This window comes from Cyphomyrmex costatus, unplaced genomic scaffold, assembly GCF_001594065.2.
Source record: "Cyphomyrmex costatus isolate MS0001 unplaced genomic scaffold, Ccosl1.0 scaffold5, whole genome shotgun sequence".
Taxonomy (NCBI): Eukaryota; Metazoa; Arthropoda; class Insecta; order Hymenoptera; family Formicidae; genus Cyphomyrmex; species Cyphomyrmex costatus.
In genome coordinates, this window is record NW_017279267.1 from 5,123,951 (window position 1) to 5,141,422 (window position 17,472).

Below are 17,472 nucleotides of genomic sequence, written 5' to 3' on the forward strand. Positions count from 1 at the left end.
TTTTTTTTTCGTCAGTCGAACATTCTGCCTCGGCGTATGCATATTTTTACAATTGTGCAACAATGAGATAGTGCGCAAGGTAAACAATTTAGCCCAATTTGGTTCTATTGATAAGACGGCGAAAAACAGCATAAATGCGCATATGTGCCGATAGTACCAATGGACGCCTAAGTAAGTATTTTAACATGATAATGGTTTTCAGGATAAAAGTCAAAATTGTGAAATGTGGTTGACAACCGCTGAATCGGCTAGTCTCGGAGCGGAGGAGGTAGCAGCTAGATTACATGTCGATGTACGAACAGGACTCAAGTGGCAAGAGGCTGACCATAGAAGGCAACTAACAGGTTTCAACGAGTTCACTGTAAAGGAAGAAGATCCACCATGGAAAAAATACATCGAACAGGTATGTGTGTTTCCAGAGCTTATTTCCTGTTGTAATAGATCTTATACAGATAATTGTAACAGTATATAATACAATTTAATTATATTTGTATAATTTCAATTAAATTTATATACTTTCAGTTCAAGAATCCATTGATTCTTCTTCTACTCGCCTCTGCATTTGTCAGTGTATGTATGAGGCAATTCGACGACGCTGTCAGTATTACTGTGGTAAGTAGATTTACACATGTCCATTAATTCTATAAATTTTGGTATGCATTACCTAATTTACCTGACTCTTACGTTTGCTATACATTTGTTTGTAGGCTATCATAATAGTGGTGACAGTTGCATTTGTACAAGAATACCGATCAGAGAAGTCATTAGAAGAATTGAATAAATTGGTGCCACCAATATGTCACTGGTAAATAGATTTATGCTTTTTATTAGATGCTTTGTTAATCACACGCTATATAATAATGATGAATATTAGTCCAATCTTGGGGCAGCATGTATCTAAATTTACAATTCTTTAGAAGTATGGTCCTTGGAGGATATACTAACCCTTTATACGTGCAGCATTCCTTTCCCTTCTTAGCGAAGAAGATATAATATGTCGTTGCACTCTATAGAAGGTGAAACTTACTGCTATGAAATTTCGTAAAGTCCTGTATTTAACAATTAAAGAAATCCCAACTAACAATAATTGTCAAAAACATTCTTTATTAAATTTTTACTTTGTTCACATTTTTTTCAATTTTCTTTATTTTTACATTCTTAATTGTTAAGATACTTTTACATTACTGTTGTATTCTGTATTTTGTTTTCAGCTTAAGAGAAAGCCGTGTAGAGACATTTCTTGCACGTAATTTAGTTCCTGGTGATATAGTATATTTAAATATTGGAGATAGAGTACCTGCTGATATCAGAATATTTGAAGCTATAGATCTGGCGATTGACGAGAGTAGCTTTACTGGAGAGACCGAACCAGCGCAAAAGTCGACAGCCCCTTTGTTTAAGACTAATGGGTTGACGTCAAAGAGAAATATCGCCTTTATGGGCACTTTAGTACGCTGTGGGAATGGCAAGGTAGATTCTATTCAAGCTATATGTAAAATCTTTGAGAATGGTTGCGCTTTACTATCAACTTATGTTACAATATCGCGCGATACAGGGAATTGTAGTGAATACGGGAGAAAAGAGTGAATTTGGGGAGGTTTTCTCGATGATGCAGGCTGAGGAGGCACCAAAGACTCCACTACAGCGAAGCATGGACATTTTAGGTACTCAGCTGTCCTTCTATTCGTTCTGCATTATCGGTATTATCATGCTGCTGGGCTGGATCCAAGGTAAGGCTATCCTTGAGATGTTTACCATTGGTGTAAGCTTGGCAGTAGCAGCTATACCGGAAGGCCTGCCTATCGTTGTGACTGTGACACTGGCATTGGGAGTGATGAGAATGGTTAAGAGAAAAGCTATTGTAAAGAAATTACCAACTGTTGAGACTCTCGGTAGGTTAATGCAAATATGAAATATTTATTTTATTCAAGTTGTTTCTCTTATTAGTTTAATTATCTTTCAAAATTTTTTTTTCCAACCTCTTATCTAAAACTTCAACATAAGGATAGAGTTTATTTTATTTTTAGGCTGTGTAAATGTAATATGTTCTGATAAAACTGGCACAATTACAAAGAACGAGATGACCGCTACGATTATCGTTACATCGGAGGGTTACGTCGCGGATGTTACTGGAGCGGGATATAACAGAGTAGGAGAAGTACACATACGGAAGTGTGATAATCCTGATCTCGCACACGCTGCTATCAGTAACATGCTAGAAATAGGTTGCGTTTGTAACAACGCTATCATACAAAATGACGTTCTGTTGGGACAACCAACGGAAGGAGCGTTGATAGCAGTGGCAATGAAATTCGGAATGTATGGTGTTGCTGAACGATATTTGCGATTGCAAGAATATCCATTTTCTTCTGAGCAAAAGATGATGGCTGTGAAATGTACACCCAGGTTTGGTGAGGTAAATTTAAATAAAACAAATGGCTACATTGTCCTTAGTTGTAGATTTTTATTTTGGAATGTTAAATATATGTGCTACAATTCTATATTTCAGAATAGGCAAGAAATATACTTTGTGAAAGGTGCTTTGGAAAAAATTTTACCACAATGTACAAAATATTACGAGAACGGTCAAGTGTATCCCCTTAGTCAAAAGAAAGATCAAGAATTCTTGACAGAAGCATATGATATTGGTCAACAAGGATTGAGAGGTACTATTTTTGTTTTCACAAAGTATAAGAGTATAATAAATGGATAATAAATTTAAGAATTATATTTTTCTGTAATTACCAATTTGTTTATACACGTACATGTATATGCAGTGATTGGTCTGGCACGTGGTTCTTCGTTACAAGATTTAATTTATGTTGGCCTGGTTGGTATTTGTGACCCACCAAGACCGTACGTGCGCGAATCTATCAGCATTTTAATAAACAGTGGCGTTAAAGTGAAGATGGTGACTGGTGATGCTAAAGAAACTGCAGCTGCAATAGGTATATAAATAAATAGTATATTATATATAAAAAGTTATTACACTCTTTTTATATAATCGTAAAAATTTATATCCATCATAAATTTTTACGATTATAAAGTTATGGAAGTTTTAATAATTTTTCAGCTAGCATGATTGGCTTGGACACACTTCATAGTCGATTGCTATCGGGAGATGAGATCGATATGATGTCCGAACATCAATTGGAACAGTGCATTAATAGTGTTAGTGTATTTTACCGAGTAACACCAAAACACAAGCTTTGTATCGTAAAAGCCTTACAGAGGAATGGTAACATAGTGGGTATGACCGGTGATGGTGTAAATGATGGAGTTGCATTGAAAAAGGCCGATATAGGCATCGCCATGGGTAAAAATGGCACTGATGTATGCAAGGAAGCAGCCGACATGATTTTAGTCGATGACGATTTTGGAACTATTATGTAAATAATGTATTACTTAGCAATTTTAACGTATATGAATCTGTGATGGCAATCTTTATCGGTTATATGATTTTTTGTTTTAGCGCGGCGATCGAAGAGGGGAAGGGAATCTTTCACAACATTCGCAATTTTGTCAGGTTTCAATTGAGTACTAGCATAGCTGCGCTTTCTCTAATTGCTCTTGCAACATTGATGAGTATACCGAATCCTTTGAATGCTATGCAAATATTATGGATCAATATTATTATGGATGGTCCACCTGCTCAAAGGTGATTTAATATCTTTTGATTTAACGTTTCATTAAGTATTTATTACACATAGTATATATACATTAATTTTCTTCTGTACAGTCTTGGAGTAGAACCGGTTGATAAGGATGTTTTGAAACAAAAACCACGAAATACAAAGGAGCCAATGATCACGCGTCATCTCATAATTAATGTTCTATTATCCGCTAGCATCATTATTCTTGGCACTTTATGGGTGTACAATAGAGAGGTAAAATGTCTTTAAATAACTAAATTTAAATATAAACTATATCAACAAAACTATAACATTAGGAAATCGACTCAATAAGTTATAACAAATTTCAAATGTAAATTATAACAATAACAGGTAATATGAGTCTACCGCTGGTTATTATTGGCGAAAATCAATTTAATTCTTCAAAAATTATTTAAGGTATTTTTGAAGAATTAAATTGATTTTCGCCAATAATAACTAGCTGTAGACTCATATTAGTAGACTGTCACTTATTGTTATAATTTACATTTGAAATTTGTCTTTAAATAAGTCTATAATTTTCTTACAATATATATACATATATATATAGTATATATAATCATAGGTTATATATGTATATGCTTAATTTCCAGATGGTTAATGGGAATACTGCGAGAGATACTACCATGACATTCACTTGTTTCGTATTCTTCGACATGTTCAATGCTCTTAGCTGTAGATCACAAGTGAGATTTCATATTTTTATTTCAGATTTTATTATATTAAGAAAAAAATCTTTCTACAATCTGAAAATATCCGTTTGTTTTAGACAAAATCCATATTTACAATCGGTTTGTGGAGTAATAAGATGTTCCTGGTAGCCGTAACTCTCTCTGTCATTGGACAAATGTTCGTGATCTACTTTCCTCCATTGCAGAGAATATTTCAAACTGAAGCTCTTACGGCAAAAGGTATTATACTAGAGGAGATACCATTAAAGATAGTATATATTTCGTATATAACATGTTTATTTTTAATTTTCAGATCTTCTATTTTTGGCGGCGTTGACATCAAGCGTCTTCGTCATTAGTGAGATAAAGAAGTTTATTGAAAGACAACTGCAGAGACGTCGCGTCAATGGCCAGTATTATAACAAGTTTGAAATGGATTTTGTATGACAGTTACAGTCTGCCGGCGAGAGCAAGGCGGACAAAGATCATAACGAATAAACGCATCAATTATCGCTCGGCATTGATATGCAGTCGATCGCGTTTGTTTATAATTGACATATTAGGTCTCGCTAATTCACATCTACTCGACTGTGCTTGCACACATTCGTAACTTCGTCACATGTGCACCTCTATTAGAAAATAGAAGAATAATAATATTCTTTCAATAACAGTTGTAATGTATCGATTTCGCAGTGTGACTGCAGTTTTTTTACTATTTACAAATTGTCGATTCTATTTTTCCTAGTACATTGTGCACGTAGAAAAGAAATAGGACAGCAAGAAACATTTCGATACCAATGTAGTAGATTACATAGACTGTAGCTATTAGACTATATATTTGATGATTGTCCCTACAAAGAGACTGTAAGTCACTATTTCATAGATGGTAGCGTGGCTACTGCACATTCCATGCACGTTTGATAGATCAATGACTTTTAATGATATATTCTGTCTATAATATAGCCTTAGAGACTGCAGTCCAAAGCAATGTTTGCACTGAATCATTCTATCTTACACTTTTTTCTAAATATTGTAACAATTTTTAAAGCTCACTCAGCAACAAGTATCAATTTTACCATTTGTTTCTTTATTGCCGGTCAATTCATGTTAAAGGAGAAGCGAATCATGCAGCATTTTACCGAGTAAAATAAGACAAACACATTGTAATTAAAATCAGCCATACACAAATTGCATTTAATATACAGTTGTAATCGACGAAAATAAATGCTCTTATAATGTTCCTTAATTCTACGATTGCGAATGTATCCTTTCGATAGCAAGGTAATATAATGCAAATTGCACCAACAACGAATGTAATATTTCCTTAAATAGCATAATAGCTAATTTATATTTGAGTAACATAATTCAATTGTGCCATCGAAAAGATACTCGTGTGTTACATTATATAGATATATTTGAATTGATGTTTCATGAGTATATTAATGAATTAATCACATCATATCCATATATGTTACATTATATGTATACAGATATTTTATATTCAATTTTCTAAGAATTTAAACAAAATGATTTAATGAATTCCTTCTAAAACACTATAAGTTTTGTATTGATATAATTCCGATCCACCATAGCCATAGAGCAGCTTTCCTTTACCGTTTTCATCATAATAAGGATAGCGATACTTTGGTCTAAAAAAAGTAAAAATGAAAATTACTATTTGACGTTTTTCACTGAAAAAATTTTCCTAGAGGTTTCTGCATTATAACGGAAATAATCGGAATCGTACGAATATTTAATACTGAAGTAACTTATTAATTTTTGTCAACTTATAGTTCTATTGAGATATTTGCTTCACTTACCGTTCGAAATATTGGAAATTAGGAGCTTGAGGTTCCGCGAGTACAGCTGTACTTTCATCAATTAGAGTGAAAAATAAGATACCGATTGTTGTTAACGCGATCATAGTCAGCCACTGCAAACAAAGAACAAAATTTCGCAAAATAATGAAACAAAAAAATGTTTGCTTTATTTTTCAAGCATATTTTTAAAAAAATAGTTATACTTAATATTATAGTAGGAATAGAGCTTTAAAAGAAATTCAGCTGATATGAGACGCAATACGTTGAAACTTAGCGATTAGAAAGTTGCCTAAATGACGGCTATTGATTAGATTTTCAAAAAATTTTTGATATTCTAGAAAAATCAATGGTAAACTTATTAGATTATAAAAAAATTATATTTGTAGTTTATATATTATACCATTTTGTTTATCATTTTTTACTTACAGAAGTAAAACTCGCCATGATGAAGACGTGAAATTTATTTTCTTGAATACTAGTAAGAAATTTAAAAAAATATATAAAATAAAAGTTTCTTCTGATAACAACAATTATTAATCGTTAACCAATTACTGATCAATTTAACAGATATCACAAAATAATACTGATCTCTAACGTTCTGGATTCAGAACTGTCTAAATTTCTTAATTCTCCTACTACTTCCAGTTCTTTCCCCATATAAAGTGAAAGTTCTGAGATACGCTGTGCTACATACATTGATTGCTACATCTGAAATGTCGGCCGTGAAAATTTCGCAACATCCTAAAAATGCGTTTTAAAAGCATTGATAAAGTGACATTTTTTTCATTGCAAAATATATTTGCTAAAATAAAATTAATAAGAAATAAAAAAACATTAAGAAGAAATCACGTTCTTTAAACTTCTAATTATTTTTAATTGCACCGATGCTATTAATTAAAACGTATTATTAATATATATTTATATAATACTAATTTATATATATATATATATATATATATATATATTATATATACACTTAGTTTAATTAATTGCAAATATTTAATCAAAATGGATTTGGTTTGAGAATTATGTTAAAATTTGTGCTAAAAAATGAGAGAAAAAAACGTCACCTTTGTTTAATCATCTTATGAATATTTGTCGTTATTAAAAAATTGCCTCGTGAGTATTTGTAATTATAAATATCATAATCAAGCAAAAGTTTCATTTTTCTTTAGTTTAATAAATTATTTACGTCGAACTCGATTAAATATAAATCATGTCAATAAAATTTCTATGTAATGGAAAAAATATATATTTACTTATTAGTTTCAACTTTTCACTGGCTCTCCCCAAGGACCTTTATATCCAATGCCCATCCCTAATTTTGCTATCGCATATTCTCCGAAACGTCCGTTTTCTTGTTCATATCGAATCCTTCTTTGCTTGCCAACCTCTGGATCAAAGTCCCATTCCGTTTTCTAGGTAAAAGTAAAGCAAGAGAAATAAGTGAATTAAAACTGTCATATATATTATATACGTATATTTACCTCATGCACAAGAGGTATGCCTGCGACGTTAGATTGAATAACATCATACAGAAGTCTGTAGACAGTAGCGTCTGTGATTGACACAATAATTTCACTATGAAGTAATAATGTCATCAACAGAATGATCTATAATAGAATGCACAAAGAAAGGAAAGAGATTATTACAAAAGAACAAGTAATTGAAATTACTGCTATCATAAATATGTATAAGAATTTAATTATATTGTAATTATTACATTAACTGTTATTAATACAAATTTATTAATACATATAACACTAAATAAGATCAAAATTTTTTAATAAATTAAGGACTCTTTTGATTTATATAAGTCTAAGTTTAAAATGAATTGAGGACTTTTTTAATTTATATAAGAATCTAATATAAAAAATAAGTGTAATTATAATTGAGCAATAAAGAGTCAATAATACTGTAGTTGGTGCGTATCATAAAATTATTAATAACTAACATTTATAAAATATGTGATGTAATAATTGTAGGTACAAAATTTCGTATGAATCGGAATTTTACATATACGATTATTACATCATATTTTATAAATGTTAGTTATTAATAATTTTGTAAAACGCATCAACTACAGCGTTGATTCTTTATTGCCTAATTATTGTTCACTTTTTGTATTAGAAATATATATAACACTAAATTAAGTTATTTTAGATATGTTATGATAAATTTTTTTTACAAGAACTCAAAGTTTTTATCACTTGATTACACTAGATTCCTTGTAATTTTTTAAACCAACCCCTATTCGGTTCTGATTCAATTTACACATGGCTCACACAGTTCACTCCAGGAATGGTATTGCTATCGACGCGGAATGACTCTACTCTACGAAATTTATTCAGTAATCCGTCTTATACATGTTGAAAATATTCGCAGTATCGTAATATCAGCAGTGAAAGGAAAAACTCGATCGCGCGCTTTTAACAACGCGCGAGAATTTAAAAAGTCACATTAGATCCTCTTGTGAATGACAATTGATTATTCATGAACCGATATTTGATGCGAATCACGAATTTCCTATGGAATATGGGACGAGAGGACATAAAAGCCAGACGGAATCCGAATGGAGAGTTCCAGTCGTTCGTTACTTTTCAACGGTTACTTCTGTAATGAGCGCAATTTCGACAAGTCATGTACATTGATAAAGTATTTTTAATACTCATCCTTTGCGCGGTAAGTGATCTATATTAAATATATAGAAAAAGGCACATATATTTGCTTCTCTAATTCAATTGAAATAAATTTTAATTTTATCTTGTAATTGTTTTTTTATTTATTTTTATTAAATGATCTTGCACTTAAAATGTTAGTTTAATTATGTATAATGTGTATAGAATAAGAATTCATTTAAGTAATTAAATTTTCTGTTGATAAAAACAAAAATGTAATTGTTATATTGAGTAGACAAATACATGGTGCAGTGACCGAATGTTGACACGAAATGCCAGGACATTTGATTCATCATTTTTCGCATGGCTGCAAGCATTGTTCAACAATAGAAACGACGTTTCAATTTTCCCAAAATTCTGGCCCAGTCAACTGCAGTTCCAGGAATGGACCAGAAACGGTATCACGAGTCTGTTACGTCTCGTGTTTTTTAATACAGAGGAACCCATACACATAGAGTTCAGACCCGAAGATGGACCACGCGCTGCAAAAACATATCAACGGCGTTTTGGATATCGCGGAGAGTGGCTCATTAAACAGTTGGGGAACGGTTTTAATTCCCATGTTCTACTAAATAGACAACAAGTACCTAATACATTCTTAGTGCCTCCTCTAACTTCCTTTAGAAGTAGTAATTTGATTCGTAGCGCAAGTGCATTTGAATACAATCGGTAGAGTTACTAGTAGGATAGCCAGAACTCTAGAATACAAAATAATCATCAAGTACAAATCAGTCTGCGCGTTATTATTTATTTTGTATATAATGTATAGTTACAAATAATGTTGTCATTGATCAACTTATAAATGTGTTATTTTGTAAGAAAAACATACGCATATAGAATGTATCTAAGATTATAAAAATATGTGTTATGCGGGTTTTCGTATAAACGAAAGTATTTACAATGCCCACACTTTCACATAATCCACTTCAAGTGCTGTTCTTGTATCCCATGTACGATACCACTTTTCTTTCGCGCGATAGAAATTATGCAATGCCTGTAAAGAATAATATACTGATTGCATTTATTTGTTAAAATCTTTAACTTATTTTACAGAACTCTCTTAAACGGTCTTTACATCCTAAAAAGTGTTTTAACTCTTTATAGTGTTAACATACCTTTGCTTCAACATTTCGCCAAGGTTTGGTATATCCGCTACTCACGACGTGATCCTCAAATTCGTGAAGACCTCCAACAGCTACACCCAAAGTTAGATATGACTGCAATAAATGACATCAAATTTTCAATATCGTTACGAAATTTAGTAAAATAAATAATACAAATGATACAAGTCTCTATTAACAAAAAAAAAAAAACAATTATAATACAATTTCGATACCGGTTTGCCAAATGATACGTCTACGGTTTGCTCTCCGTACTGTACTCCATCGACTTTCGTTACAATAAGGCCACTATTCCATTCAATTTCGAAGATATGGAAATCGTCGGACCAGGGTCTGCTCGATCGCCTTTTGGGCAAATCTTGCACATTACTTTCGTTCCAAGACGCAGTCAATCCACCTGCTCCCAGTATGCGGTTATTGATGATCTCACCATTGGGAGTCCTTAATTCTTCGTTGCCCATCGAGGATGCAATCCTAATCTCGCGATGCAATCTGGATCCCAATGTATTGTCCAATGTATTTTCAGCGTTATGCAATGTTATTACTACAAAATACATATTTAAAATAGTTAAGTAAACAAAATTAATGGTAAAAAAGTTATAGACCTACCGGGAAATACCCAATCGCCACGTGGCAATTTGGCTCTTATTTCGACACGTCCAAAGAGAAATTCGAATTTTCCTTCTGTACTAATTCTTCCGGAGATTAGAGGAGGCAATATGTATGAACCAGCAGCTTGACGTTGGCAGTCATCCGTACCAATTTTTCCCGTACAACTAAAAAAAAATACAATTAAATATTTAATTTTAATCTCCTATCTTCCAAAATCTCTAATTATCTGCATACTCTTCTATTATTATTCTTCCAGTCGATACAAAGTTGTTGCCATATTTAGTATCAAGTAGAATGGGTTTAATGCGTAGCCGTCCATTGTTCGTATCCGTTACTTCATTGGTCATATAGATGACAAATTCATGATTCTGTATAACAAAGATAATAATTTTAAACGAACAACGGTTTTTTAAATAAATTTATTATCGCGCGGTCGGTGATACATACCGGTGAACCAGAAAAACGTTTCCATATATTCCATTTTGCGGTATCGAGATTATCGAAGTTATCTTCAAAGATGAGTTGGCCTGGACAGACTTGTCGTTGTTCGCCCTTCTCGGAGATCCATGTGATCGACGTTATCGTGCAGTTCTGTGGACTTTGAGCCGTGTCGCCAATATACTGAGTGCCGTCAGAGTTGTACAAATCTTAAAATAAAACAAAGGATGTTTTAAACAATTTTAAACAATTTAAAAAATTGCGAACAATTGCATATATCTAATAGATAATTGTTTCTTCAAATAAATCAAATTAAAACATAATAAATAAAATAAATTATAAATAAATGATAATAAGATTGCATCGTTATCGTTGAATTATTTGTTCATAATAAAAAAAATAAATTATATGTATTTGTAAATGAATATGAATAAAAAAATGTATTGTATATATTTATAAAAAACTTACTGACAACTCGATATGATTGATCAATTAGATTATACCCTAGGCCTTGATATACAACGTGAATCCAATAATAGATAATATCGTCTCTTTTTAATTGAGTGTGCTTGTCTTGGTAAGTCCATCGGCCATTTCGAACCTTGAGAATATCTTTTGCAATATGTCCTGCTTCTAAACCATCAAAATCCTCATTGAATTTTATATGGAAGGCTACCAATGTAATTCCGTATTCATCTATAGAAAAAAATGTTTTCTCATTTAAAAAATGCAAGCCTTCAACTTTGATTATAATTTATTTGCTGAACAGATAATATGCAGTGTCATAAAACAGTCGTAATTTAAATTACAAATCTCAATTAAATTCTGTTATAATATCGAATCAATTTACAAAATTATACTCACATATACGTCATATACGTGCATCTATATATAATACTTGAGCTTAATTATTTATATATATATCCAGTATCCGAGAAATGGATTGAAATGGATTAAAATGGATTCAAATTTTCAGAAATACGGATTCGTGAATGTTAAAATGAATCCTTTTCGATCCGAATACGTTTTTATTCATTTATAGGAATTGCATGGAGCATATCTGTATACTTTTCAATCATAAAATAATATTAGCTTTTTCAGTGCGTTTGTGACCATAGTGAATATCTGTTCAATTCATAGTTTTGAATAGGAAACGCAGTTTTTCAATCCAGTTGTATCCAATTGAATCTAATTGAATCCAATTGAATTCAATTGAATCCACAAAAAAGTATTCGCTATTTAAAATACGAATTCGAGTAGACAAAATCCAATCCATTCTCGGATACTGGGATATATATATGTATATTATTGTATTAAATATCAAATATCCTACATAAATGGATCATACTATTTAATAATTAAAGTTTTATTATCTTACCAGGAATGGACATGCGTAGTCCCATCGGATAAAGTGGCTGCACCGTAGCCGTTGGAGGTTTATAAGCGGCATAATTCTCACGAACATTTATGAGAAGCACCGTCAAAAGAAACAATTTTGCAAATAGAAAATGTTTTATCATTTTTATTAAATTGCCCTCCCTGAATTGATTTTTAATTAATTCCTCATACATACAAACATACACACATAAATGTACAATAGATCTCCTTATCTTCTCCAAATTTCTGCCGTCTACATGAATTCATCAAATTTGATCTCTTGTCTTTTTTCGTCCCTATATTTTTTTGTTATTTTAATATACACAATTTCCAAAGAACAATTAATCTATTTCAGTCAACAAGACAAAATCTAGTCGGAATATACCGATTTGTTAAACTGGATGGATGCACGGTATAGTCGTATACTGACTTACCGAGATTCCTTGTAGAATCTTTTATTCTCCCTTCTACTTATAATTAGCTTGACGCAAAACCGGAATGGTTGCTGCGTCAGTATATTGACCGTGAATATTTGTTTTCTCATTTATGTATTTATTGCCTTGCTATATATGCATACCGTTTAATCCAGAGACGTGCAAATAGAATTGGATGCCCATGTGCAAAAATAATTTTGTCGCTCCAGAAGGATGTATATATATGTAAAGTTAGTAAAGCATATCAACGGAATCAAGAGATTATACAATGGATTATTGAGATACTTTGCACTGTCAAGAAAGAATGATCGAAGAAATGTTTCTAGAAATAGAATTTAAATTTAAACATAAAAATTTAAAAACTTTTTTGATTTTTAAAAGTGAAAAATATCCTTCGAAAATTTTTCAGGTTTTTTCTAAATAGTAAATATCCTGTATATTATATTAATTCTGACATAGATAATAGGACGTTTTTCTATCTTCTCAATCCAAATCTGAATATTTTCGTCCATCATTATCACAATGTATTTTTGTTACGTTCTCTAGCTTTCATCATGAGCGTCATACGTTTTGGTTACACGTGTGTGATTATTTCAGGATAAAATTGTTGTATCGTTGAACAGTTTAACAATCAAATACTAAAAAGTTGGCCGATATTTTGTTTATCGTGCGTTCTTGCGCTACAGAATCTATTGATAATATTTCTAGATTTTCTTTTATTATGTAAGAATTATGCACACACACATATTCTTAATTAATCCAGTTTAACAACATTAATTTCGTAATTAAATTAATTTTTTTGTTATTGTAAGAAAAGATTAAACAAAGAGTAAGATTAAAATAATCAATTCCTTCTATCTAAAAAATTTCTTTTTATTATTTCATGATTGTTTCTAAATAAACCAACGATTGTCTTTACATCTTTATTTACAAATCAGAATCATAAGACAAAGTGTAAAAAATATATATAAAATTAGAAACATTTTTGCGGAATGTTTATATTGCACTCGTAAGATAATTAATTATTAAAATTTTTAGAAGATACGTGCACAGATGCATGACTATTATGATAATGCTAGGATATCCAAATTTTTTGTTTAAATACGTTATTATGGAGGACATTAGTTGAAAAATAAATATGTAAAGATCATTTGTATTGATGATCTATTGTAACTTTTGTTTTACTTCATCAGGTATTCGACTTAAATACCACTGATGTGGCTGGCCAGGAGCAGTGGCCAGTATGCCTCTCATATTTAGATGTGACGTTTCTTGATTATATGAGTAACGATCACCATGAAGATCGGTTAAAATACCACCGATTGCATGAAGTACAGCTTCGGGCGCACAAGTGTCCCATCTTTTGCACCCGCGACTGGCAAACACGTACGCGTGAGCTTTTCCTTCCAACAGAAGAATTACCTGCGAATAGACACACACAATATCTCGATTTGAAGATTAAGAATATATTCTTGAATAATTCGGAGAGCATATACAATCAGAAGGATCCATGAATAATCGTTCTTGCTATTACCTTATGTCCAGCACCGCCGACGCGTGTCACTTCGTCAGGATCCAACGATTTTATGGCGCTTTGAACAATGCTATCAGAATGCGAACTAAAAACGGACAATATGATATATATATATTCAATATAATACAATATCAAAATATAAGTATTAAAATCATTCGCTAAGTACCGAGTGGTTGTGATTATTCTCTTCCCCTCTGGAGGCGAATTCGGTGTAAATCCTCCGAATCCTGCGCCATTAATACCCCATAATGTACGACCGTTTTCAATGTACGTGCCATTTTCTTCATTCTTATAATAGGGTTGATGTATGACGCCTCCAATTGCTGTTTTGCCAATTGCCACACCAACTAATACTGTAACATGTTCCACTAATCCTTGCGTGTACTCTGCTGTACCTACAATGCAAATTCTTTTATAACAATTATTGACTGGTACTTAGAAACATTCATGGTATACAATAATGCACATTTAAAATAAACCAAAAGTACAAGAGCATGTTTATCATGAAGGAGTTTTCTTTAAATTAAGTAGGTATCAATACCATCCAGAGGATCTACCCAGATGCACACATCCTTAGGATTAATATCCTCTAGATGAGCTGGTAATTTTAATTGCAATACTTCTTGATCTGCTTCTGTGATGATCCATTCTGATGGTACCTCGCAGTTAGATGGTTCTTCTTCACCAATGATAGTAATATTTGGGAATTGACGACTGAGCGAAGTTATAATACATCGTTGGGCGCAACGATCTGCTTCCGTTTGTAGATCATTCTTGCCTTTTTCCACAATATTTAATCCACCTGTGCTCAAAACATCTCTGATTATTTTACCAGCTTGTATAGTGGCTGATACAGACGATGCCACTATGCGTGTCAGCAAAGCAGCACTTTGAGCCATTTTTAGAATCCTTGTAAAGGTGACAATGGCAATGATATAATATCACCGATAAGTTGTATCTTTGTTCCTGAGAAATCCAAGAATAATATGTAAGATATATGCCTCCTTTTTTATGTTGTCAATAAAAAAAATATGTATGCCTTTCATATCTATAAAAGCTGTAATTATAAAATAATGTGACTTTGTTAATAATACTAGGTTAATGCAAAAATACTGTCGGTTTTTAAACTTTGTTGACTGTGACCAATTATTATCATTATTACTGAATATGGAAAAGAAACAATCCCGAATTTTTTAAATACAAATTTAAACTAGTTTTAAAAAAACGAGTCGAAAAATTAACGAAGTATATAATCGATTAGAAAACTACAAAGACAGTACAATGGTAGTTTCAAAAATTTCATAATGGAGGTGACAGTCTTGCAAATGAAAAGGGTTAGGGACCGCAGTCATTGACAATGACCTTGAAGGTAATTCTTGAAGCAGATCTATTAAAAAGCACTCAAAAGATTGTACAGGAACTGTACGCAGGAACTAATCAATTAACAGTTATTGATTAATCAATAGTTGTTTATCATTTGAATTGTATTAGAAAAGTATAAAGCCAACGTATCATTTTTGCAATAACTTAATAATCTGATGTAACAAAATAGAACATTTTAAATTTATAGCTTTCATATACTTTGTCTATATAAATTCATGTAATAATTATAATTATATAAATAAATGTCATAAATTCTAAATTAGAACATTATTTTATTTAGAAATAGAATATATAACCAAGATAAATATTATGAAAATATATATATATGTAGATATATATAATTATGGAACAAATATGTAAAAAATATAATATGTAAGTATTGCTTTTAATTTATAGCTTATTTATTTACTTTATGCAAATTACGCATAGTACATTTATTATCATCATTTAACTTACAATTGTCTTTAGGTACAATCAAATAAACAGAAAATATCGCGTAACATATATATGTATGAGTTAAAAAGCAAGGCTAGGTTAAATTTGGTCAGGTTATGTTTACTTCTGACATCTTATGAACAGCCACAATGTAGAGACATTCTGGCCGTATTGACGCTTTATACGTGTTCGAGGCCACTCACTTCAAGAATTAGAATGTAGAGACCAGAGAGAAACCTGAGAGAGGACATAACGACCTAAAACCTGTAACCACAAAATACTGCCGCGCACTACTGCCCACTGCAAAAGTGGATGTGAGCTACATGCCAGATCCACTATTCTGAGGATAACGCATATACTTTTCAAGACTGATGGTAAGTAGATATTCGCGGTTCGTATAATCGTAATCGCGCTACATAAAATGTGGATCAGAATAAATATTCCTCCCTGCAACTACATATATGTATGCTTACTTCCATGCGCGTGATGTTTATTATTAAGCTTAAAAGTATTAACATTAAAGATGTATATTACACCCATTTTTTTTACAAATATGTTAAAATATATCGCGCGTGTTTATATTTTAAATAAGTTATATATACATATATATGATCCCGGCAATTAATTCGCATTTAGAGATTTCAACATTACAGAGCTGCTTTGTGAAGTTGGCACCTTAAATGTGAATATTGGTAAAAGCATTATTGCATTCGTTTGTCCACCGTTTGTCCACGTTTGTCCAACCATTATTTTCGTTTGTCCACTCTCCAAAAAAAAGTTATGCACAAATAAAATAGTAAAACCCCCAAGTGATTATTTTACACTATTACGAAAAATGTAATAAACATAGGGCGGACAAACGTGGACAAACAGTGGACAAACGAATGCAATAATGCTTTTACCAATATTCGTGTTTACAGATTTCAGCTTCAGAGAGCTGCTTTGCGAAGTTCTCAACTTAAATGCGTTTTAAATATTATGAATTATGTTTCTTTGAAACTTGTTTTGAAATCAACAACTCCTCTAATTCCTACTAATACAAAATTTCCCTGAAATTTGAAAACCCTTAGAATTTCATTATTGTTTTCGATCGCCACATTAATTCTACCATTTTGATAAACAATATTTAGCTTTTTTTTTTATTCAACGTTTATATCGAAAAATTCGACCCACAGTGTAGTTGTGATGGTTCGCGTACAAGAGTAAAGTACATTAAAGCAATCAATTGCCGGGACCAATTTGGTCTCAAAATGTTTCTAGAATTATTTGCTCTAAGAATATCCAGAATCCGATATTTT

General features: G+C 31.8%; 5 protein-coding genes across 10 annotated transcripts in view; 2 read left to right on the plus strand and 3 right to left on the minus strand.

Moving 5' to 3' along the window:
* Positions 1-5,647, plus strand: part of SPoCk (secretory pathway calcium atpase) — an 11,378-nt gene extending 5,731 nt beyond the window's left edge. For 2 of the 4 annotated variants that reach the window (XM_018545667.1, XM_018545668.1), the window contains exons 3-16: positions 203-403; positions 523-612; positions 708-805; positions 1,212-1,470; positions 1,556-1,892; positions 2,028-2,416; positions 2,510-2,666; positions 2,778-2,948; positions 3,074-3,389; positions 3,473-3,658; positions 3,740-3,887; positions 4,265-4,357; positions 4,441-4,582; positions 4,656-4,789. In XM_018545667.1, coding sequence (XP_018401169.1) covers positions 203-403; positions 523-612; positions 708-805; positions 1,212-1,470; positions 1,556-1,892; positions 2,028-2,416; positions 2,510-2,666; positions 2,778-2,948; positions 3,074-3,389; positions 3,473-3,658; positions 3,740-3,887; positions 4,265-4,357; positions 4,441-4,582; positions 4,656-4,789 — 2,721 coding nt within the window. Of the gene's footprint in view, positions 1-27; positions 80-202; positions 404-522; positions 613-707; positions 806-1,211; positions 1,471-1,555; positions 1,893-2,027; positions 2,417-2,509; positions 2,667-2,777; positions 2,949-3,073; positions 3,390-3,472; positions 3,659-3,739; positions 3,888-4,264; positions 4,358-4,440; positions 4,583-4,655 lie in introns of those variants that run through there. The other 2 variants (XM_018545670.1, XM_018545669.1) reach the window with 2 other exon arrangements.
* A 226-nt stretch (positions 5,648-5,873) lies between these two features.
* On the minus strand, positions 5,874-8,486 carry LOC108778436 (uncharacterized). 3 transcript variants are annotated; one of them, XM_018545613.1, is made up of 4 exons: positions 8,411-8,486; positions 7,650-7,775; positions 7,422-7,580; positions 6,198-6,275 (listed from the first exon to the last, which is right to left on the minus strand). In XM_018545613.1, exons 1-3 carry the CDS (start codon positions 8,438-8,440, stop codon positions 7,431-7,433), a joined length of 306 nt encoding a protein of 101 aa, XP_018401115.1. In that variant the 5' UTR covers positions 8,441-8,486; the 3' UTR covers positions 6,198-6,275; positions 7,422-7,430. The 3 variants fall into 3 exon arrangements, with proteins under 3 accessions (XP_018401117.1, XP_018401116.1, XP_018401115.1); XM_018545615.1 differs by lacking the exons at positions 7,650-7,775; positions 8,411-8,486 and adding an exon at positions 5,874-5,991 and having other exon boundaries at positions 6,163-6,275; positions 7,422-7,496; XM_018545614.1 differs by lacking the exons at positions 7,422-7,580; positions 7,650-7,775; positions 8,411-8,486 and adding exons at positions 5,874-5,991; positions 6,589-6,653 and having other exon boundaries at positions 6,163-6,275.
* Positions 8,487-9,572: 1,086 nt separating this feature from the next.
* On the minus strand, positions 9,573-13,005 carry B-gluc1 (beta-1,3-glucan recognition protein 1). Its single transcript, XM_018545422.1, has 9 exons — positions 12,966-13,005; positions 12,390-12,641; positions 11,480-11,707; positions 11,021-11,220; positions 10,808-10,941; positions 10,571-10,737; positions 10,177-10,505; positions 9,956-10,057; positions 9,573-9,834 (listed from the first exon to the last, which is right to left on the minus strand). Exons 1-9 carry the CDS (start codon positions 13,003-13,005, stop codon positions 9,736-9,738), a joined length of 1,551 nt encoding a protein of 516 aa, XP_018400924.1. The 3' UTR covers positions 9,573-9,735.
* A 970-nt stretch (positions 13,006-13,975) lies between these two features.
* LOC108778303 (3'(2'),5'-bisphosphate nucleotidase 1) lies at positions 13,976-16,233 on the minus strand. Its single transcript, XM_018545437.1, has 5 exons — positions 16,196-16,233; positions 14,898-15,322; positions 14,523-14,751; positions 14,357-14,441; positions 13,976-14,244 (listed from the first exon to the last, which is right to left on the minus strand). Exons 2-5 carry the CDS (start codon positions 15,253-15,255, stop codon positions 13,987-13,989), a joined length of 930 nt encoding a protein of 309 aa, XP_018400939.1. The 5' UTR covers positions 15,256-15,322; positions 16,196-16,233; the 3' UTR covers positions 13,976-13,986.
* A 90-nt stretch (positions 16,234-16,323) lies between these two features.
* The window catches only part of mtTFB2 (mitochondrial transcription factor B2), a 10,131-nt gene continuing 8,982 nt past the window's right edge, over positions 16,324-17,472 (plus strand). The window contains exon 1 of the mRNA XM_018545599.1: positions 16,324-16,392. The gene's annotated coding sequence lies outside the window, so the exon portion shown is untranslated. The remainder of the gene's footprint in view (positions 16,393-17,472) is intronic.